This window comes from Lepidochelys kempii, chromosome 1 (genome assembly GCF_965140285.1).
Source record: "Lepidochelys kempii isolate rLepKem1 chromosome 1, rLepKem1.hap1, whole genome shotgun sequence".
NCBI classification, from domain to species: domain Eukaryota; kingdom Metazoa; phylum Chordata; order Testudines; family Cheloniidae; genus Lepidochelys; species Lepidochelys kempii.
Window position 1 is genome coordinate 223,853,523 of NC_136380.1, and position 23,417 is coordinate 223,876,939.

At 41.2% G+C, this 23,417-nt stretch overlaps 1 protein-coding gene across 1 annotated transcript in view; it reads left to right on the forward strand.

The window, feature by feature from the left end:
• The first annotated feature begins 1,162 nt into the window (after window positions 1–1,162).
• LOC140907760 (potassium voltage-gated channel subfamily KQT member 1) overlaps window positions 1,163–23,417 on the forward strand; it is a 744,183-nt gene continuing 721,928 nt past the window's right edge. The window contains exon 1 of the mRNA XM_073334512.1: window positions 1,163–1,566. Coding sequence (XP_073190613.1) covers window positions 1,163–1,566 — 404 coding nt within the window. The remainder of the gene's footprint in view (window positions 1,567–23,417) is intronic.

Sequence of the window (23,417 nt, forward strand, 5' to 3'; positions counted from 1 at the left end):
ACTGCAAATAATAGGCATCCTGACTTGAGTTCTAGCCATCATTTTAGCAGTAATTCCCGTATTGCCTTGCTTTTGTGAGGGCAAGCAAAACTTGGAATATTTATATTTTTATGGACATGTGTAAGAATTGAGGCAATTTTAAAAATGTCTCTTCAGAAAATAGACTTCTAACACCTGCAAAACTGTTATACTCTGATATAAAAATAAATGTAGACATGTGTTAGTAGGTGTTAGACTATAGCTATTCAAATCTGTCTTATGAAGTACATGCTGAGCTTTATTGGCCAAATTTTCCACACTGTTCCACCAACAGGACTTCACTTAGGTCAGTGTAATTACCACCAATATAAAGTTGTTGTAAAACAGAATCAGGCCCTATAGCTTTCATTTAAAGAAACTGCAACAACACAGATCTTCCAAAATTGTGAGTTAAAGGAGCATAATAAAGTTCCAGTCCTGTTTCGTTGTTGTTGCTGCTTGAGCAAAACTCAAACTGAGCACATCAGGAGTTACAATTGCAGGATCAGGCCTCTTATGTCTGAAATTGCTCATTCTCAATCTTAAAATTGTTCTACAATGTAGACATCCTAGCCAAGTCTTTCAGAATGCAACATAATAATGAAGCTTCATATTTTAAACCTATGTATACTATGCTTTAGCCCACAGCGAGCTTATAGTCAATGTATAGACTCTCAGAAAACAGAAGCACTGATAAATTTGCAGCTGTAGCAGTTCTATCTGCAGGAAAGGAGATTTCTGTATTCACTGAATTTAAAATGATTTGATAGAATCACCTAAGAGGAAGGTAAGGTGCTTCTGTTACTTGTGTTGTGCTATTTTAGTAACCTTTAAGCCTGTTTTTGTTTAATTGTCATTACATTGAATCTAAGTTTTCCACCCCCTACAAAAGTCTTACCGTCTAGTTACTTCTTGTGTCTCCATTGTCTAATATGTTCTTCTGATTTAATTTCAGAGCCTCTGAGTGACAACAGGTGACAGGCTGGTGGCTCACACTGTTGTGTCACAGAGGAGTTCCAGGATAACGGCAGAAAGACATCTTATCAGTTATTGGAGAACACCCAGGACAGAAAGGATATACAATACCTTCTTTTATGATTTTAAATATTGATCAGGGTTAGCAATACCTGTGCTTCATTACAGAATGTCCTGTGGTAATGGTGAAACTGGTGGGCACTCTATGTATAACCTCTGTGGTCAGGGTCAAAGCTCCAGCGCCCAGTTAGGTAGTCTGCATGGTCATAGGAAGTCTTCAGGATTGTTGGAAGTCACAGGGAACCTAAACAATAAGCAATATTCTTCAGTGGCACTAGCTTCAGATACCATGGTGAATAATGGATCAGGAATTCCCCCTAACTCTGAGGAAGACACAAAGGATTCAGCATTCCAGCTCAGCAACCAGCCTATGACAGAAAGTGAAATCCATAGGACCTACACTACGAAGTGTTTCTATGGCCCTTACTTAACCAAAACTAGTATGCAGGGAGATGTCTACAACTTCCTGGAGAGGCCTAGTGGATGGAAGTGTTTTATTTACCATTTTACTGTGTAAGTACCTATACTTTCACATAATTTCTGATGTAAGAGCTATATGAAAATGTGCACTCATGGTCTACCGGAAAACAGAGTACTATGAGTCAGTCTGGCATCCTTACTCACATGGAGAGTCTTTGCTCACATAAGTAATCCCACTGAAATGGATGGAACTACTTGTTCCAAAAAGGATCAGGCCTTATACATGTTAACTTTTCTAGTGTGGTTCACTGGAGTCCTTCAGTATTTCTATTTTTACTTGTGGCTTCTCTTTCAACTACTGTGCTTCATCCTTGCTATATCCAAGACAAAAATGGTCCAGTACTATCACCACACTTTTTTTAATCTCTGTCTTAATTTATTTACATTGTTCCAGTAGACAAGGAGATGTATAAGACTTAGTTCTGGTCAGATACATCATGTGACTGTAGATGTGCATTGATCATCCTGCAGTTGCAAAACTGACTTCAAGCCATTTTTTGAAGTCAACTTCTTGTACAAACACCTGAATGCTACACTTCTAATTTCAGTTTGGGTTAATTTACACAACTTGGAGTTATCAGTATTCCATACAAGCTTTGCAGCAAGTTAGTCATTTTACCACTTGTGCAGTACACAGTGAGGGGAAATGAAGGCTTTGATTTATCCGTGTAGTAGCAAATTAATACAGCTGTTAATATTTTCTTTGAGCTGCTTATAGCATCCACCAGGACAGTACAGTTCAGTTATCACTTTACATGCTGCTTAAGGGCAGCAGTGAGCCCCCGCCCGCCCAGATTAACAGACTCATGCTCGTGGGGCTCAATGCTGCCACGCTAAAAATAGCTGTGTGGACATTGCAGTTTAGGCTGGAGCTTCGGCTTTGAAGCCTAGGGAGAGGGGTGGGCTTCAGAGCCCAAGCTCCAGCCCGAGCTGAAATTTAGAAATGCTGCCCACAAGGCTATTTTTAGTGAAGTAGCGCAAGTCCTGCGAGCCCCAAGGCTGGCCTTAGGGGTGGGCCATTCAGGCGACCGCCCAGGGTGCCCTGGTCAAGGGGGGCGCTGTGCAGCAGCGCAGAACACGCGCTGCCAGTGTAGTGTTGGAAACTGCTCTTGGCTGGCAGGGGAGTGCCGCGTGGGGGCATGCCTAGATTGCTCCCTGCTTCCTCCCGATGGAGGGGAGAGCAGTGTGGCTGGATGGGTGGGTTTGGGCGGGGGGAGGCAGTGATGACGCACAGGTACTGCTTGCCTCCCCAATGTTCCTCTGTGCCCCCTGTGGGGTGTAAGTGGGGAAGTGAGAAGCAATGCCAAGCGCTCCGTGCATCCAGGTCACAGCCCAGGTGGGGAAAGTGACCTGGATGCTGGGAGCCTTGATGTCGCTCCTCCACTCACAGCCTCCTAGGGCATGGAGGGGCAGCATGGGGGGGTGGGGGGGAAGGAGCGAGCAGCAATGCCAGCTGCTCCGTGCATGCAGGTCAGTTTCCCCACGTGGGCGCAGAAGGGGAGTGCAGGGATTAGCAGGCGCAGGAGGGAAGTGCAGGGGTTTAGGCAAAGTGGGCAGAGTGCAGGGGTTAGGGGCACAGGAGAGGGGTGGGGAGCCTGGGAACCCATGGAGGCCAAGGGAAATGGGTGGCACCCAGCGGGCCAGGGGAGCCAAAATACAAGTTCACCCAGGACACCATTTTCCCTAAAGCCGGCTCTGGCGAGTCCTAATCTGTTGACCCAGGCTGGGAAGATCTCTGCCATGGGCTGCCATGGGACATACCTTAACAGTAATTATTATTTGCTTTTTGCTACAGTAAAGGGCCTGATCCTGCCCCCATTGAATCAAGTGGGAGTTTCACCATTGACTGAGATTAAGATTGAGACAAAAAAAAAAGTCTTTGTTATGAAGAAAAGTGGAGAATATAGCTCTTGTGTTTGTCTCTGGTGCTTTCTTAGGGCCTGATCATGCATTCCTTATCCTTAGAAAACCATCACACATTTCAAGTGAGCAAGTCAGTGTCAAATGCCTACTTTTTGGAAAAAACACTTAGAAAGATACAGCAATGTTTTAAAATGAGGGTAAACCATGATGCCTCTGTTAGTCATAAAGTAGATAGTCTTATTACTATTTATTTCCATTCTGCCTCAAGATTATCTTGGGTTTTATCAAATGAGGTTTTGATTCATGAAATTTTGCCAAGTAAACGGATAGGGCCTCTTTCAAGGACTATACTTATAGTATATAATCATGCCTAAGGCTTAAACAGATTTCATTTGTGTAGATTTAAATATGTGAATGGTCATGGTTTAAGCCTATTTGAGACTGGGATTTATTTCTCACTAAAATGCGTTTGAGATGTGAAATACTGATGATGAGAGCAAACTAAGGTTGACCTTTAATTTGTGCTTGTGGCAGTGATTTTTTAAAAAACTCGACCACAGTTGGGGGACACCACTGGAGTTAATAGAAAATTATTATTATTATTTTTAGTGGCATAATGATTTTAGTAAAACTAAAAACCACTTAATTCCTTCATCCACCCCACTGTTAAAAACTTTTCACTAAGAAGTGCTTATTTTGATTAAAAGAAAACTTGTAAACGATTCTTTAGACATTAGTTGCATCCAAGCGTCCACCTAAGTGCTTTAGCTCCCTAATGATCATATAGTATATACATTTACAGTACAAGGATTTTTACAAAGTGTAGATATACCATACAATAGTAAATATGAGTAAAGGCCATAATGACATGAATAAAAACTGAGTATCAAAAGATGAAATGTAATTATTAATTTTATTATTAAACTAAGCTGGTGTCTTAAAAAGACACTTTAAAAATGTTGCCCATTTCATTTATGCATTACAGACATTAATTTGTAAGTGATCCATGTGTTACATGGATCATTAGGATCTTAATGCCCTTCTTTCTTGTATGTAACTGAAGTTTTATGACTAAATCTTTCTGTGTAGAATGTGGGGAATTGGATGCACAGCTTTCATTAACTCTCCTCAAATTCTTCACATACTACAGTGACAACATTAGTCATTTACAAACCTGTGGGGAACTAATATCCAAATGGGACTGGAGTCAGATAAAAAAAGACAGGTACTTCCAGTTCAGCTATGAAAAGTGCACATACTGTGAAAAAAGGCAAGGCAGGGTGACCGCAAGTTTGGACAAGTGAACCCTGAAAGCACTCTCATGAACAGAATGAAAGATTAAATTTGTGGGCAGAAGGAGAATAGAGGGCAGCAGAGATAGCAGTGGTGCACAGTATATGGTGTCTTGATTCTCTTTTGTGCCAACCATTTTTCTGTTCCTACTGAAGCTCCTTAAAGAATTGGGTATCAATATATCTTAGAGTCCAGCTGCTGACCATATGGTCTTTAGTCCAGACACAGGAATGCCTTGCTTGAATTTAGTTCTAAACTATTGTATGCATTTGCTTAAATCCCACTCACATGCCAAGATAGCACTGTATAACCCTCAGATTTTGTTTTTGAAGTAGTTGTGTGATGTGTAATTTTGACCCTGGGGTATTGTAGCATGGCAGACAAATTCACTTTAATAAGACATAGGTAATGTGTTTCTCCCTTTATGCACCAAAGTTTTGCTTTTTATTCCTCCAATTACTTTCTACTATGAGCGTAAAAAAAGATGAAAGTAGATTATATTTAATTGAAGTTACTATGCAAATCCAGATAGCTAAATCCTTTAGCTATGATTGGGACATCTTATATGTTTTGTATCTTGGTGAAACATTTTGTTAGTTTGCATTTTGAATAACAAGTGGCTGGATTATAATCTAAAATACTGTTAGGTTTCTTAAATATCTCATTTAGCATAGGCATGCCCTTTGGCTGGAAAAAGATAAGGGCAGCCAATTTTCCTCAATGACAAAATGATTCCACCCCAGTTTAGGAATCAGATAACAATGAACACAAAGCATAGTAAATACATTTTATCTGACTAATGTTCTAGACTATGTGACAGGGTATGCTATGTGTCCAGGTCTTCGGGGACCTCCCAAGAGTTTGGTGAGAGACATTTCATTAGGATTCAAATGCACAGTCCAGTTTTCATGCCAGATCTCAGGGGCAGAGAAGCTGACTGGGAAGGGGTAAGTGGTCAGAAAATAGATGCAGCTGAGGTTCACTGTAATGAAGTCCCAGATGGCAAATATGAAGACACAAGAAAGTTGTGGCTGATGGCGGGGAAGTGGTTTTTGTTATATGTGCACCCTAGAAAAGGAAACGACTTTGATTTAGCTGGTTGTTCATATCCTGGCAAGGAGATAAGGATTCTGTTCTTTTCTGACTGCAAGTGATAGAGAGGACATTCTGTGTCAGATACAGTGAGCTGAGCAGCACCAAACAACAAGAAAGATATAAAATTATTTTTATTAACTGCCACTGGAATTTCTTAGCTACTACTTAATGGTGGCCACCCTGTTGGAAAGCAAGGGCATTTATAGAAACAACAGTACAGAAACCTAACATAGAGTTGAGGGTCAAGCCCTGTTATCTTTATTCACTTGTGTTGTCTCATTAAAACGTTTCTGTCATTGAAACTTAAGATAAGAGTTGACCAAAAGGAAACCTGTACGTATTCTGCTTTAGTACTGTTTGCTATTGAAAAGAGAACTTGCATATTCGATACTAAAATGTTTCTTATTCACACGATGATCTCCTTCTGCTATTAAGCCAGTATTATGGCAGGTTGGGAATTGCTGTAGTCTGTTACCCTTGAACCAGAGATTTTCAAAGTAAAATGGACATTGCCAGCCATCAAGATAGAAGTGCAAATATTATTTTTTTTAAATATTCTAATAATTTCACAGTTTACACTTAGTAGTTAGTGTATCACAGCTACTCTCTTGAAGATAAGAGACTTTGATGGTGGAAAAGTGATCATCTCCAGCTTAAAGGAAAGTTAAACCAAGAGAACCACTACTTTGTAATCATATATATATATATGACCAAGTTCTGCCCTCACACTAGTGTCAATCAGGTGTAACTCCACTCAGTTAAAGAATGAAAGTTATTTAAAGTCAGTGGAGCTGCATGGAATTTACACTAGTGTAAACCAGAGCAGAGCTTGGCCCATTAGTTTCAGACACAGAAGTTAGAAGTTGAGTACAAGACTGAAGATAAGCGTGATGCACAGTGGTCTGTGTATCTGACAGTGCTTTTTGAAAGTTGGAGAGATCCTTCACTTAGAGTTCAACTTGTTTCTATGGGCAGATCACAACTCCTCTGAGCTGCACATAAAGATCCATGTGTGGATCTACACACTTTTGCATGGAAGAAAAACTCAGGTACTTTCAAGGTGCCATGTCCTTCCCACCACTGCATTCTGCAGAGGTCTTTTTGTATTATTCTGTGTCCACATGAAGGGAGCAGGCAGACTAAGGGAGGACTGTGGGGATGCCTACTGTTTCCCCCTCTTTCCCCATCAAATGTTGTATATATGCTCAGTACAGCTCATTAACCATACTACAAGATGCCCAGGTGGAGCTGCCACATGCTGGAGCTGATGTGAGGGGCACAGGACCGACGTTAACAACTCTGGCCTCCCATGGCTCCCTGGAGGGAGGAGAGCTTAGCAAGGGCCCTGTAGCCTTTCCTACATGGAGGTAAATACCGCTTTCCCAACAACTTGCTGTGGGGTAATGTGCAGATTTCCATGGGAAGTGTTCCTTTTTTACATAGGTGAGAGAATCTGGCCCCTTTTGACTTCTAAGTCAAGGTTTATATTTGCATCAGAAACCTTTTACATTTGTATTTATTTGTATTATGGAGCAATGTAAAAATGTGAAGTTGATGGTACTATTAACTTATCACAGACACTGTTACTGTCCAAGATGGATGAATTAGTATTTAGTATAGTCGGCTTAGTCGCTGAAAATAATTTAGATGGAGGTGTGGGGGAAGGGACATCAGGATGGCTCAGGGATTTATTATGACTGAGTGAACCTTTCCCCTATAGGCAAGTGGTTTGAGTCTGGGCCAAGTCAGTAGTGAAGACGACTTCATGTCTGTTGCAGGAGATAAGAAAGAAGTTTTTGGCCTCAGTCGAGTTCTCAGTGAACAGATGTTCACATTATAATCACTGGTACAGTTAGCACAGGTTGAAACCCACGTTGGCACTCAGCAGAGAAAACAAGGACTGTTTGAAAAGGGAGATGAAATTCTTGTCTATGTTGATGGCAAGCTGAGGTGTGAATCTATCCTGCACTAGCTTGCCATAAACCAGCTGACCATGTGAACCCTGCTGACATGCATTAAGTGTTCATTAATGAACTTTGATCTAGTCCTATTTGAAAGGGGACTAGATCAAAGCACACGAACAAATGGTTAACAGGCATCAGCAGGGTCCCCATGGACACCTGGTCCACCGCCAGGTTAGTACAAGCTAGATTCACACCCCAGCTTGGCCTCGTGGTTAGAGCAGAGGACTAGCTGACAGACTCCTGGGTTCTTTTCCCACCTATGCTATTTTCTTGTTTTGTGAATGTTAAAGGTTACTTTATACAAATGGTTAAACTACAGCATGATGATTGCAATACCTTCTTCAGAGGGGTATGCTGAGGTCTAAGTAGTAATCAAAAAGGGCTTTGAGGTCCTTGAGTGAAAAATACTGTATAGGTTTTAAATAAGAAAAATCTTATTCTTAGAGCAAACATCCCAGATTACTTCACCTAGGTGTATTCAAAAACCAAACGAACAGCAGCCTTCTCATTCCTTCAGTATCTTGTCAGGTAAGAGCTACACAGCTTCTAAGGAGCACAGCAGTGGGATTTTGTACTGGAGACCTTATGTGGTGTAGGGGTGGGACATTCTAGGATCATCAAGCCATACATGATCACATTATGGAGGGTTTTTCTTCCTTTCAACCCCCTCCCCAGCTCAGACTATATATATTTTTAAAAGCCTATATTAAGAGAACTTTAAGATCCCATGGTGAAGCAGTCAAGTCAGCAACTGACCAAGACTGTATGCACAAATTTAACTGACCCCTGGCATATCTTCATTATACTTCAGTACTTCACTTTATATGATCACATATTGTTTCTCATCTAATTTATCATCGGCTTTTTTCTATCTACTTTTGAATCTGAGTTGTAAAATTGATCAGCCGTAGCAAGACCCCAATTGGACTTAATGGAATCTCCAGCTGTTCTCTCTTTTCAGGGTATTAGAAACTCTGGGTTAGAGTTTTCCACAACCTTCGACGCAACCAAGCTGTGTAGCATCTGAAGTAATATTCCACATATGTCAGACAAACCCTTATAGTCATTTGAGAAGTATGGAATAATCAGTTGCATGTGGTGTAAAATGGTGCAAGTATAACTACAAAGAGTAATAGTGAACATTTGTTGGCATGTAGCATGGCATTTTAGGCCCTAGACTGCCACTAAGTTAGCTTAGTCAACTGCCTCTTTCAGACTATATCCAATAAATGCTGAGCTCCTGCTTTAGAAGAAATTGCATAGTACATGGCTAGTTCCCATTGATTTCTATGGGAGTTAGGCACCTAAATGCCTCTGAGGATCTGAGGCTAAGTTATTAAAATACATGCCTTAGAGAAAAGATTAAAAAGTGTGTCAGTAAAGATACTGAATCATTATAACACTGAAAATAAGTACACAAGAATGAAAGCGTATCAGGAAAAAAGACATGGATGTAAAGCTAAGTTCTTCGTAAAAATTCTGATGTGAGAAAACCTGGATTGGTGCTGGAAATGGCCCACCTTAATTATGCACATTGTAGGGAGAATGGTCACTTTGGATGAGCTATTACCAGCAGGATAGTGAGTTTGTGTGTGTGGTTTTTGGGAGGGGGGTGAGGGGGTGAGAGAACCTGGATTTGTGCAGGAAATGGCCCAACTTTATTATCATGCACGTTGTGTAAAGAGTTGTCACTTTGGATGGGCTATCACCAGCAGGAGAGTGAATTTGTGGGGGGGGGGGGGTGGAGGGTGAGAAAACCTGGATTTGTGCTGAAAATGGCCCACCTGATGATCACTTTAGATAAGCTATTACCAGCAGGACAGTGGGGTGGGAGGAGGTATTTTTTCATATTCAAAGTCTGCTGCAGTTTCCACGGCATGCATCCGATGAAGTGAGCTGTAGCTCACGAAAGCTCATGCTCAAATAAATTGGTTAGTCTCTAAGGTGCCACAAGTACTCCTTTTCTTTTTGCAAATACAGACTAACACGGCTGTTACTCTGAAACCTGTGAAAATAATGTGATCCAGTAGTTGAAGGCTGTATCATAATGTATATAAATATGAAAAAGAGTTACGGTTGCTAAGGCACCCTAAATATTGTCATTTCCTGATCTGAGTATTTAACTATTCATCCTTACTTTTTCTCATGTTAAATTCCCTAAATTTAGTGTAGGAAATACTGTGGTAATGTTAATGACTAAGGCAATTGAAAAATTAAGGGCTGCTGCTATAGTTTACATTTTAAAAATATTTAGCTAAGTATTGTCATGTTTCAGAGCTCATTAGCGGGGTCTACTTAAATTGTGGAGAAGTAACACTTTTTGCAGATTGGCCACAGCATAAATAACAAATTTCATGGATGCAAAATTTGCTCTTTATTCCGTGCCAACCCATGAAATGTGTGATTTCTCCGTAGTGTTTCTCAAACTGGGGGGTCCTGACCCAAAAGGGGGTCGCAGGCCTTTTAGGGTGTTGTGCTATTGTCGCCCTTACTTTTCTGCTGCTGCTGGTGGCGGCACTGTCTGACGCAGGGCGAGAGGTGAGCGTGCCTGCTGGCTGGGCACCCAGATCTGAAGGCAGCGCCGCCGCCAGCAGCAGGGGGGAAGGAAGGGTGATGTGGTACTGGCATCCTTACTTTTGTGCTACTGCTGGCTGTGGCGCTGCCTTTAGAGCCGGGTGCCCAGCCAGCAGCTGCTGCTCTGCCTTCAGATTTCACAGGGGAGACCAGTTTTCATGGTCCGTGACATGATTTTCACAGCCGCAAATTTGGTCGACCCCTAATCATTAGCAGTAAATAGTTCGTACATGGAAAATTATAGAAGGCTTGAACTTGTGGACTTTCTGTAGACTACCTCTAATGTAACAACTCTCATTTACTGATACTAAAAGCGGTGATTTTCAACATTTTTTTTCATTTGCAGACCCCTCAAAATTTTCAACTGGAAGTGCAGACCCCTTTGAAAATCTTAGACATAGTTTGTAGACCCCCAGAGGTTCACAGACCACAAGTTGAAAATCACTGCTAAAAGCATTCAGCGAGTAAATTAACATAGTGTTTCTCTTACTGTTATCAGTAAATGGAACTTGGAGCCCATTATTTGTAATTCTTTATCTCTAGGGCGCCCTCTAATTCCCTTTTGGATCCTTGGAACAAGTATCACTAGAGTGCAGACAGATATTTCCCCTTAATAAGAGTCCCCAAGTGATGTGATTACAATATGCACAACATAAATAACACCTAAAGTTCAAAGCCATAAGGCGCATATGACGGCATGTGTGAGTCTCATGACTTCAAAATCAAAATTCAGATTTGAATGTGGCAATAGTCTCGCTAAGGTATTACTGAATTAAACTTTCTCTATGTAATTGCTTGTACTGGTAAGAAACACTGTTTAGAATTTTTACACAGAAGTTGGGCTGCTAAGTGTTCTGAATTAGAAATATACTAGTTATATTTGGCATACACACCAGTTGCAGACCTGTCTGTTGATAGGTTTCCCCCCATGGTATAGCAGACTTTAGATGCTAGGGGGTTGAGCAAAGTGTAAGCGTACTGCTCTATTTCTGGTATCTGAGAACAATACAAGAAAGAAGTGAAATCTGTTATGGAAAGTTATAAAAGATTAGGAAAAAAGCTAAATAAAGTTTCATTTATTTCTTAAAGGGCATGTTCCTTAACTGTTTAAGGTGGCGTGTTTGACTGGATGAATGTCACGGATTGGGAGGAGGTTGCCACTGGATGCATATGCTTTAACACAAAATACACTTCTCTTTGTGATTCTCACAAGTCTTAAGGTTGTATTCTTCTTTAAATCCATGGGGACACATAATTTGTTTCGCTAGCATTATTGATGATTGTGGTGGAATTTTTTTGTATGCCATTTACTGCACATTTTTAAAAACATGATTTTTAGTTTCATGGGAAAGACTGTAAAGTAGATACCATTAAAAACAAGTACTGCACCGCAGTATTTGAGTTACTGTGGCATTTCAGTCCCTGTTGCCAAAAAAAGACATACAGAAGAAAACATTTTTGAAAGTCATTGGCCATTTGGTCTCCCTTAGAACTTTACACACTAATCTGCTCTTGCTGCAAATTTAAGGGATTTAGGGCCCAATTCTGTGATTCGTGCAGTGCCCACATTGGGAATGGAGGGCATGCCACATCTTCCAGGAGTGAGCTTTAAAGGCTTGATTCTGTGAGATGGGTAACACATTGCATGACTGAGCCCCTAAAGGGGCAATCCACGAAGCAATTTCGGTGCCTAAACTCCAAAGGTTGGTGTCTAAGTTCTTGTGCATGGCACCATTGTGATTCATGATATTTCTGCTTGGCTGCCGCCTAAACTCATTTGTCACCTAACTTTTCTCTGTAAAAGTTCTCTGGGTACAAGTTTTAGATCCTGAAGCATGCACACTGCTGCCTCCCTCCAGGCATCCAGATGCCCACCTCCCACCTAAAATCTAGAGCAGCAGTCCCCAAACTTTTTGCCACGCCTCTTCTGGAGGTTCCTCCATGTCCCCCTTGGGGTGTGTGTCCCACAGTTTGGGGACCTCTGATCTAGAGCAATTCACGAACTAGGGGAAGATAGGTGCTCACCTGCCCTTGTTGCATGCTGGGCCTGATACAGTAGTTGACCTCTGAGCATGCTTATAGAAGAGGCTCCTATTCAAAATCCATCTGGAAGAGGAGGTGGTAGCAAAAATGGTGCTGCCACCCAGTGTTTAGAGCACTCACCTGGGATGTAGAAGACCTAGGTTCATTCCCCCACCCTGCCCTGCCCCATCAGAGAGGGGTTGAACTGCGGTCTCCCACCACTCAGGAGTGTGCTCTAACCACTGACCTATGGGATATTCTCAGATCGGGCTCCCTCAGTCTCTCATGGTGAAACAGTGGATAAATAATGGAAGACTGAATGGAACAAGGGGACTGGACCCTGGGTCTCCCACTTACAAGGTGGGTGCCCTAACCATTAGGCTACAGAGTCTTTCTCACCCCCCTGCCCCTGCCCATTTTGTGGGGAGCAATGCAGGTGCTAAACTCATTCCTGCAAGAAACCCCTTAGGCACCTAAACTACTTGATTTCAGGCCACTGGTTCTTGTTAAGGGATCACTAGCAGCAATCGGTGCTTCCCTGCAGACCAGACCAACTCTGCAAGAGGGGAGGGCAACACATCCCTCTGGTCGGCATCTCCCATTGACTAGCTTCGATGGCTTCCCCCCAGCCTGCTACCTGTTGTGGATCACATTCTTAAGTGCCCGCTTCTCCCCCATTCCTTGTAAAAGGAGCATGGGTTCCTAACTCTGCTTTGTGGATCATAATGTTGTTCCTATGATTTTTCTAGGCTCCTAAAAGTTAGGCGCCATGATGCTCAGTCTTGCAGTGGCTAAGTCCCTTCACAAATCTTACCCTTGGAGACTCAAAGTGAGGGGTACAACACATGGTGAAGGCTGTGGTATTTGCTGAAGGAGTCACTTAGCAGAATAAAGCTGTGTGGAACAGGCTTGCTCTTTCTTTCAGTTTACAGAGCAGCTCTCCACACCTGAGCACAATGATAAAGATATTAAAATCCTGAAAACTGATCCTTTAAGTCATGTTTGCCACACAAGTGAAAGCTGCATGGACATTTAGAGGAATTACCAGGCATGCAATAGAAGGTGTTGGTGTGCTGTACTTAGTGGAGAAAGAGGATCGTGTTTTGATTGCAGTGGAAAAGAGATAAAGAGGAAAACACATCCAAGTGCATATGCCATCTAACAAGACACAATGGGAATAAAAGAAAACAACATGCAAGAAGGCACAAAAATTAGTGGAGGATACCAAATGTTAGGTACTCAAAGGAATTACTAAGGTTACAGAATTGAGTTAGAGAGTTTTAGCCACAGGGAAAACAAGGTGTAGAAAAACAGATTCTCTAAGAAGTTAAGTGGATCCCCATTAAGTATTGCTGTCAAACTTAGAGCATGTGTGAACACAGTCTGTCAGTGCTGGATTGGTGCAAATAGAATGGGGTGGGGGGGAGGGCATAGTCTATATTAAAAACTTAAGATCCTTCAAAAGGGAATTATGTTAACTTGTAAAGAACTTGGAAGCTGTGAAGAGCTAAATATTAATATGGAATGTAAAAGCTTAAAAAATAACTCGTATTTGTGCCAGTTTCATAAAAAGTGTCTGAAATGGCAAGACATTTTATGTTTTTCTGCTTGCAACTCAAAGTTATTGTGAAGGACCACTGGTCTCCTTCACTCAAAACTCATCCATGACCAGTTATACAGATATAGATTGAAGTTGCCATAATAAGAGTGCTTTTTAGTATTTATAAACTGCTTTTTAATACAAGGTGCATTACAAGTGTTAGTTATTCCTCACATCACACATATGAAATAAGCCCCCCCCATTTTACAGATGGGGAAACTGAGTCAGCAATTTACTTGACCAGAGACAAATAGATTGGGTAGATCAGTTCCTGAGTAGTGTTCCTGATGGTGTTTAGCTAGACAGGAAGTATTCAAAATTAGCCGTGGCAGGCATTTACCTCATCTTCTCAAAGTAGCAATGGTTAAAAGTTTATTTGCAGAATGTCAAATAGTGCTACGTACTTGAGCAAATTTGAAGTAGCACTGAAAATATATTTGAAACTGTTGAAATGTTCAACTTGGTTTCAGTAAGCTAGACTAAACCACATGGCAACAGAAGTGTAGGAGTTTATACGTACTGGATGCATATTTATAAGAGTTAGTGGGCTGTCATCCCTTTAGTGTTAGTGGGCTAGGTGGTTGTTTATTACCCTGCTAAAGATAATTATGCATGTATTAACCTAAGCAGTTTGCCCTTGAAATGTTAGTACAAAGTTTAACGGCACAGTATAATTGTAATTAAATAGCTTAAAATACAATTTGAAAAGTGAACCATTCAGTCTCAGTGAAAGATTGCTTAATCTTTTAAATAACTCATTGGCTCTAAAACTTACCTATTCTGACAACCAAGATGTAAAGGAAAAGTTCATGTAGATCTAGGGTGGCTAGATTTTCAGAGTGAAATCTAAGACACCTGTTGCTGGGGCAGCGTAGGGCACAGTTTTGGTGAGATTAAGGCTGTGTGCATAAGAGGGTTTTATCCACTCCTTCCCTACTAGCCTGCCCTCTCTTTAGAGAAAAAATGTCTTAAGGTGACACTAGCCCTTTAAGAAGGAGCAGAGGCAGTACCCTTGTGTCTTATCTGCTGCCTCCCAATTAGGCTTAAAAGAGGGCACCTGGGACCTACAGGGAGGAAAGATTTGCTGAGTCAGAGCAGCCTGAGTTTCTCAGTAGGTGAAGGTTACTAGATCTGGCAGACTGTATGTGGTTCCTGAGGGAAGGCTGAAGTCAGAAGAGCAGCAAGAGAGGTTTGCTGGCTGGCATGTCCAACTTGGAGAACCAGGGCTGAAGGTCAGGGAGCAGTAGAGGGACATAACTGCTGGCTCTGAGGTGCAGCTAAGGGTAGGGGAGGAGCTGACATTTTCAAGGCTGGAGACCTGGACTCATGGAAACAGTGAGAGGGCCTGGGGGAGTTGGGGCACTCTCAGCAGAGGCTGGGGGCAGTTCTTGCTGAGGTGGCTATCCAGGGTTGGAAGAGGACTGACAGAGACTGGTCATAGGTGCTTGTATGTAGGGTGTTGAGAAATGAAATATCTTAGGATTTTCATGACTACTTCCAATGGGTTATGCATGGACTTTGTGTGCATGGACTTTGTGAACCTTTTCACCCGTTCTCTCCTATTGTTATAAATTACGTATTTCCGGTGCTTGGGAGGTGAAGAAGAGTGGAGTTGCTGGTCCAGACTGGATCAGTGGCTTCCTAAAGAAGATAGCAAAGCATTTTAGCTAGCTAAAGGTATACGGCTTGCAGAACAGTTCTCTGCTTGAATCAAGCTCTAGCTGTAGGAGAAGGACAGCTTGTGGAGTAGGATTTAGTGAGGTGGGAGAACGTACTGTTGCCAAATTCCAACACTTCAAAAGCAGTCACAGTTTCTGGCCGCTCTATGCAACCATGAGGGCTAGGTGCTTTAGAAAAAGGTAAAAGCAGAAATTCTCACTAGAGCTGTGTGGGAACTAGACTTTCCTTTCAGTGGAAAATTTTACAATTTGGAAAAACACGTTGGATGTGTGAATTTTTCCACAGAGTGGTGGGATCAGAAATGTCCCACTAGTCAGGCAGCTGAGGGGGCAGTCAGAAAACCAGCCAGGCTTCTGTCAGGAACATGTATGGTTTCGGTCAAAAGTTTTTGTGACAATAAACGCATTCCTCCAGAACGCTTCATTTTTGACAAATCAGCATTTTCTGATGGAAAAATGTTTTGTCAAACTTCTGACCAGCTCTCATTCTCAGTTAGTTGTATCCAAGATCTGGGGCTTTATATAAAACCAAGAGAATCTGTGACACTGATACAGAGTGGTCCCTGAAGCATTCAGCCAGCCTTCTGTTAATTTCACCTACTTGGTTAAGCTAGCAACTCTGTTAGCTGCCTAAAGGCCATAGGAACAAGAGTGTTTTTTGGATAAAAGCTGCTGAAAGGTAAGAATGTTTTACTGGAACACATGATTCCCAAATGTAAACCACAGTAATCATATTTAAAGAAAGTGAGAACTCCAGCCCATAGGAGTGATGATTACTTGCTTTATATAACATGTAAGAAGGATATGCCTAGGCCAAAGAGGCCCCTAAATTAGCCACTTAAAAAAAATCCCCTTTTTGCTGGGAAAACCCATTCGCTCTCCTAATCAATGGCTACATTGCATGCTATGGAAGTCTCCATTGGGTAACTAGGCTGTCCAACACCAAAAACAAACCAATTCTTGGTCAGCTATAATTGCACGTACATAATTGGACACATTACCCTCAGTGTCCTCTCTTTTTGCCTTGGTTACTGAAAAGCAGCTAAGATATTAAACTTCTACTCCAGTATACTGGAGTAACTCATTACATTTATGTCACTAGAGCAAAGGGAAGCAAAAAGCCCAAAATCAAAAATAAATATGGGTTATAGTTTCACATTGAAGATAGAGCTTTAGTTTTCTAAAGTTATCTGCTAGATTATCTTTTATGTAACAGAGGAGCCCCCAGCAACTTGGTTCTTTCTTGGGGACTGAAAATTACCATGTGTGACTTCTTTTGAATCAATCACACTTGGAGTGCCTAAACACACTATAAATTATTTATTGGCAAGACATTGAGAGCAGATTTAGTTCATTGGTCTGGATTATTTATGCTATTGTGATACTACTACTAATATGGTAGTAGCTCTTAGCCTGGAAATCATGTGGGATGGGTGCTTTTCTTTGGTGTTTTCATTAAACTTTCTCTATTGCAGGATTTGCCTTTTTTTTTTTTTAATAGGAACTTTTCCTAGCATGCCTTTTTAGGGCTGACCCATTACATTTAGCCAAACCTAAACAGCTGCAGTCCTAAACTGCCCATTTTGGATCTATCTGTTGTGGACTGTCTTGGTTTTCTGATTTGTAAATAGGTTTGTTTTTTTTTCCTTGTTTCTGACAAGATAGTCTAGCACTTTCACTACAGTAGATGAAGAGACAGTCCTTACTACAAATAGCATGTTAGTTATATAAAACTTGAAGGAAGGAATAACTATTTTTTCTTCTAATAGCTTCTATCTTCATTGTGTACTTTATTAGAAAATTTGTTTTTTTTTTTCAAATGAGGATGAAACACATTGAATATGATTTTGTTCTCAATGTTTAGCATTATGCCAGCTGGTGATCGTGAACCTAGCTTCCAATAGGGTTTACTCATAGCCATTTGACATGATTGTCCTGGATAGTGGTATTTAATACTGTTAGCTAACATAACACCTCAAGACCGTGTTGAGGTAACATTCTAGTGGAGACCAGTCTAGTAGGAGACACTAGTCTTTATTTTTAACTTCAATTGATCAGCCACCCCCTGCACTGTTCAGTTACCTAGATGGCACATGGAAAAGAAAAAAATGACTTGCTTGACTTTCAAGTTTTCCCTAAATCAGAAAGCTGCAGTGTATGGGGGAAATAGAAGAAAAAAGGAGAGCTTTCATCTATTGCCTACATTAAAATCACTTATGCAGAGAAATAACTAAATGTAAAGGGACAAGGTGGGTGAGGTTCTAACCTGAAGAAGAGATCTGTGCAAGCTCTAAAGCTTGTCGCTTTCAACAACAGAAGTTGGTCAAAACAAACATTAGCTCGCCCATGTTGCCTCTGATATCTTGGGACAAAAGTAGCTACAACAGCAGTAAACATTAAAGGGTCACATAATCAGGGTCTGAAAGAGCGGGAGGAATGGAATTTCTACCTTCCACCTGCAGCATCTTTGCTGTCTGTGATTCCATAATGAAACACAAATTAAAAGTCAAGCAACGAAGTTCTTTATGTAGCTACTGGAGAGATGTCTACCCCAGGTAAATTTGAAAGAGGAGGGATGTGTCAGGGGAGGGACAAACTATTTGTTTTTCATATATGTTTCCATATCAGGGAAGAGCTGCTGATGCAGCTTTCAGGAAAGTGAAGGTTATGGAACTTTAAGGTTAAGGAATGGGAGAGCAAATAATGATCTCAGTCTTGGGAGTTCAGTAGTATAGAAGATAAGAGGTGTAAAATCTTCTAAAGCAAAGGTTCAGGAGCTTGAGCCAGGGTAGTGAAAGGAGGTATGAAGCATCACAGTGCTCTGTAACACCAAGCTGATGTTCTGTCTGAAATAGGTGGATTCTACCTGCTGAATCCCTAAGACTTCCTGCAGCTTCTGAGAATTCAGGACAAATATTGATTTCACCTGATTAGCATCTCAGCTCTGATGGGGTCACACACACAATGTTGTGGCTTAAACATTTTTTCAGTAAAGGAGAATATATGTGGCAAGGATCAAGAGAAACAGACCACTGCTGAAGAGATGGAAAGTGCCACAGGGCATGTGTTAAGAGCCAAGGGGATAATGCTCTTCTCCCCCATTTTAAACTTTTTATAATTTTTGGTTTAACTCCTATTCATCCACTTACTTGGAGGCCCTGTATCTGGCACTACTTGTTGAATAAACTAATACCTTTAGTGACAGATCTGTGGAGAAAACCTGGTACTTAAACTAAGATAGGAGGTTGGACTTGGAGTATAGCCACAAATGGGTAGTGAATCATGCTAAAGTTTTAGGTGGATGTGACATTCTGGGGTGCAGTGCAGACCAGTGAGGGGTTGTCACCCCTGCCCTGCAACTTGGGGTGCCTCACAATGCTTTGCTGCTATAGCTCCCACTCTGGGCCACTCACAAAGAGCATGCAGTCACACCCTGAGTGTCTGTGAAGAGTCACAGCCCTGTCCAACAATTCAGATCCCAGCAGCCTGTTAGCAAATGCCAGTCGCAGTCTGGCTCCCATCAGCCTTGGTACTACTTGCAGGCTGACCCCAATGCACTCTTAGTCCTGGATGTGGTTCAAGGTGAAATTCTTATCACCGGTTCCCAGTAACGTTGCTGACCAACTTTCAGGGCAGGATCTTCTCCCAAAGTCCAACTGTTATTTGTTCTGTCATCTTAGGTGAAAAGGAGAGAGGTAATAGGGAGAGAGAACTTGGAGTGTTTTCTCCTTCACTTTTATAGTTCAGTCACCCTTTGAAATGCATTTTCCTGAGGGTAACTCCTAGATAAAGTTCGTTCCTGCTGTGAGATTGGAGTCAGGGAGTCTTATTGTGAAAGAAGTTTCATACAGTCATTTGCTAAGTTGCAGATCTGTTTGTTCCTGCCCCCACCAAAGAATTGCCACTTGCTAGGTGATTTCTCATCAGCTTTAACACTTGGCTAGAGGTACCATCCTGTCCTTTATTTTTGAGGAACAGGTTTACCCAGTCCCCAGACTTGTCTAGTAAACACACCTCAGTCATGATTTCAGCCTATGTTCACAATTTTACATGTAACGTTACTACACGAATTTCACCATGTTGTTCACCAGTGATTTATTAGTTATCAAATGCTATTTTACAAGGTACATTTTATACAAAGATTATTACAATAGTGTGCAGAATGTGAATAAAGGGGTCCATTCTGTCAGTGTGGTACTGAAAATTCAGCTATACAAGTGTTCATAAGGCATTTTTGCTAACCACAGGGCATTCATTCCCCGAAGGCCCTGCTGAGTGCCCAAAACTTGTTTGTACCCCAAAATTCAGAGGGTTCATTGGTTAGCATAAACCACAGACATATTGCTAGATATGTAGGATGCAAATAAAACTAAATATTTTTGGGGTTTGCAGTAATTAAATGGTTTCTTTAAAGATGAACTTCTCAAAGGTGACCTAAAGCCTGAGTCCTGCTAATGTTACTTTGTTGCATGTCCTGTAACATGAACACTATCTGTTAACGTTATGCATATAGTAATATGACTGCAGTTCTGCTTTTATTTAATAATAGAAAAAGCTTCATGGTTGCAGAGAAAAGCTTGAAAACATGAAGGCTAAAAAAAACAGAAGGCAAATAACTTGAAGTATATTATTTTTAAGCCCTGATAACGTGATTTTGTAGGCCTTGAACACTTGATGTTAGCAGTACTTGATGTCTAGGGACTAATTTTCAGAGGTGATGAGCACCTACAAATGTAGCTGAAACTAATTGGAGCTGCAGGTGCTCAGCACCTTCTGAAAATTGGGTTCAGGGTGTCATGTTGTGCACCTGAAAAAGGAGGCACCAAAATTAGTTACCACTCTAGGAAACGTTGACCTTTTGTGGCCATATGTACACATGGAAGCTGGTGGGATGACTCCTCAGGTACAAAACATGGCAACAGGAGATGTCTGTTTGACAGGCAAGAATCTTTATAGTGTAAACAAGCCAACAGAAGCTTAAAGAGTAACAACAAAAAATAATTTCAGCATGGGGACTAATCTAGTCTTTAGCACTACCTTTTCCCATGGTTGGTCTACCCAGCAGCTCTTCTCCATAGGCCCTTTGCCTGAGTTCTGGTGCAAAGAGATGGGAAAATGACACTGGAGTTACCCTGTCCCCAGTTGAAAGATTCTCTCCTGCCCCTTGTCGTAACACATAATTAGCTGAATATTAGAATACTGTAATAAGCAACATATTTTATTCCTGAGTGAAATGTCATGCTGGAGAGAACCCTTTAATTGTGTAGCAGGAGTCCAAGAGAGATGCATCTTAAGGATACAAAAAAGTGTTTTGCATTGTCAGTAAATGACATTTTTCTTTCCTTTCTTTTTTAAACTTTGTTCATCTTTGATTTTAATCAGTGAATTGAAGTTTAACCAGAGACCCCAGTTGCTTTCTTTAATCGGATCTCCAGGGCTGATTCCATAAGAATCTAAAAGTTGGACTTGATTTGTGACAGGTTTGTCTAGCTAATGGCTCACACTGCAAAAATTCTCATTTTGAATGAGTAATCACATGAGAAGTCATTCAGCAGAAGGTAAAATTAGGTCAAAGGACGGGATTTCAGCTGTCTCTCACTAATAAATCGGGAAGCAAAATGATCTTTAGCAGTTGAGATGATTTTCTGGTAACATGCCCTCTAATTCAGATCAAGAGGCAGATCTGCTGTGGTAATTTCACTGGGTATTGCATCACCCGAAAAAAGCACTACTTCTGAAGTGGTTACCTATTTTAGTTATCTGTCTTAATCCAACAATAGCTAAAGAAACAGTGTTTTTGCAAGCTTACGTGAAGCTGCCAAATGGCTTTTATTATTTTAGACTTTCAATGCTTTGTTACATTTTTAAAGTTTGTTTTATCAGTATGTGTCAATGCAGTGTATGTATGTGTGTATATATATATATATATGTGTGTGTGTGTGTGTGTGTGTGTGTGTGTGTATATATATATATATATAAATAAGTATTATGGTTGTTCAATAATACGGGAACTAGAATAAACTGCAGAGTTGTATGATATGCTTGACTTTTAGCTGAAGATGCATTTTAATGCAGGCTGAGCATGGGAGAAATTTCTTTTAGGCTTATGTGATTAGTTTTGCTACTTCTGGATCATGAAGATCCTTGATTGTTGTAATATTTTATTTTTAAAAGAATTGTTCATTGGGGTAATCTTGTGATACATGTCCTTTTTGTGGTAGTCCTAGATCTACAGCAAATATTGAACTGAAGTAAGATAAATCATATAAAGTGTGTAATACAGGTCACTCTAAAATAGCAGAGGAGCATTCAGCAGGCACAACTTCAGGTCTCAGTGACTGACCTTTTAAGACAATAGATTCAAAGTTTCTTGAAGCTGTTTTATGGAGGTGACTATTTCAATGGAATTAGGAAACTTAATTTAATTGTATTCAAATATACAGTACTGCTATAATATGCAGGAAGTAGGCCCATAAGAACAGTTAGTTCAGCTACCTGATGGAAAGATTCTGCTAATTCGTTACCTGCTGTTGTGTCTAGCCAGCTGTTGGTGACACTTAAGTACTATTAAAAGACTCGGCCCCAGCTCAACAAAGGGACTAAGATGTTGTAACACCTAAGGCTTGGTCTAGACTACGCTTAGTCCAACATATGTCACTATAACTCTCACTCAGGGTGTGATTTTCCACCTCCCTGAGCAACATAGTTATACCGACCTAACCCCCTATGTAGACAGCGCTATGCTGATAGAAGGGTTTCAGCTGTCGACATAGCTACTGCCTCTCGGGGTGGTGGAGTACCTATGCTGAAGGTAATGTTTTCACTAAGAACTACAGCAGCGCAGGTCCACCGGTGCAGCTATGCTGCTGCAGCACTGTAAGTATATCAAGCCTCGCTTTTTTTAGGTGCCTTGAAAATAACTGAAATTCACAAATCCTGGGTTAGACACCTAGGCTACCTATACAAAGCATGGGGAGAAATAGGTGCCGAACAATGAGATCCACAAAAAATAGAATGCTAGGTGGGAACCCTCCAAAGCTAGCCAATGGGAGGTGCCAACGAGAGAAGTGTACTCTAAACCCGGCAGCTCTCACAGAGTTTGATGCCTAAGTCTGGGCTACATGGAGGGGCATATCTCTGTTTTCAATCAAGAGCCACAAAACTTCTCTTGGAGGGGAGACACTTTATTGCCAGAATAGCTTCGGCACCTGCCTAACTGAACTAAACAGGGGGATGGGGAGGAATGTGGCTAAGGAACTCACCCAGGATGTAGGATATCCCAGTTCAATTCACTCCTTTTCTTGATGAGGAGGAAGAATTTGAACAGGGATCTCCTACCTCTCATGGGAGTACACATTGAACAGAACACTGCTTAGATGTAGCTACCTGAAGGCTGAAGTATTTCAGTGCAATGTATTGTAGGCTAGAGAGTTAAGAATACCTTGTCTCAATTACAGGGAGGGATTTCAATTCAAGAAATAATTGCTCAAGTTAGAATCTGGCCACATACTCTTAGGTTAACAAATAGTATTTCTGCCCCCCTCCCCTAGGAAGAGGGTGGAATTGAACCTAGGTTTCCCACATCCCTGTTGGATAAGCAATACAGCAAAAAACAAAATGCCTAATAAGTTGTTGGAATGTACTGGAGAAAATTTTTTGTTTCAGAAGGTGGAGCAAGTAATCAGGGGGATGGCCATTTGAGACTTGATTCCAACCAGCAGGGAGGAATTGGTTATGAATCTGAAGGTGTAAGGCAATTTGGGTGAAATTTCATGATGCTAAGGAAAGGAAGAA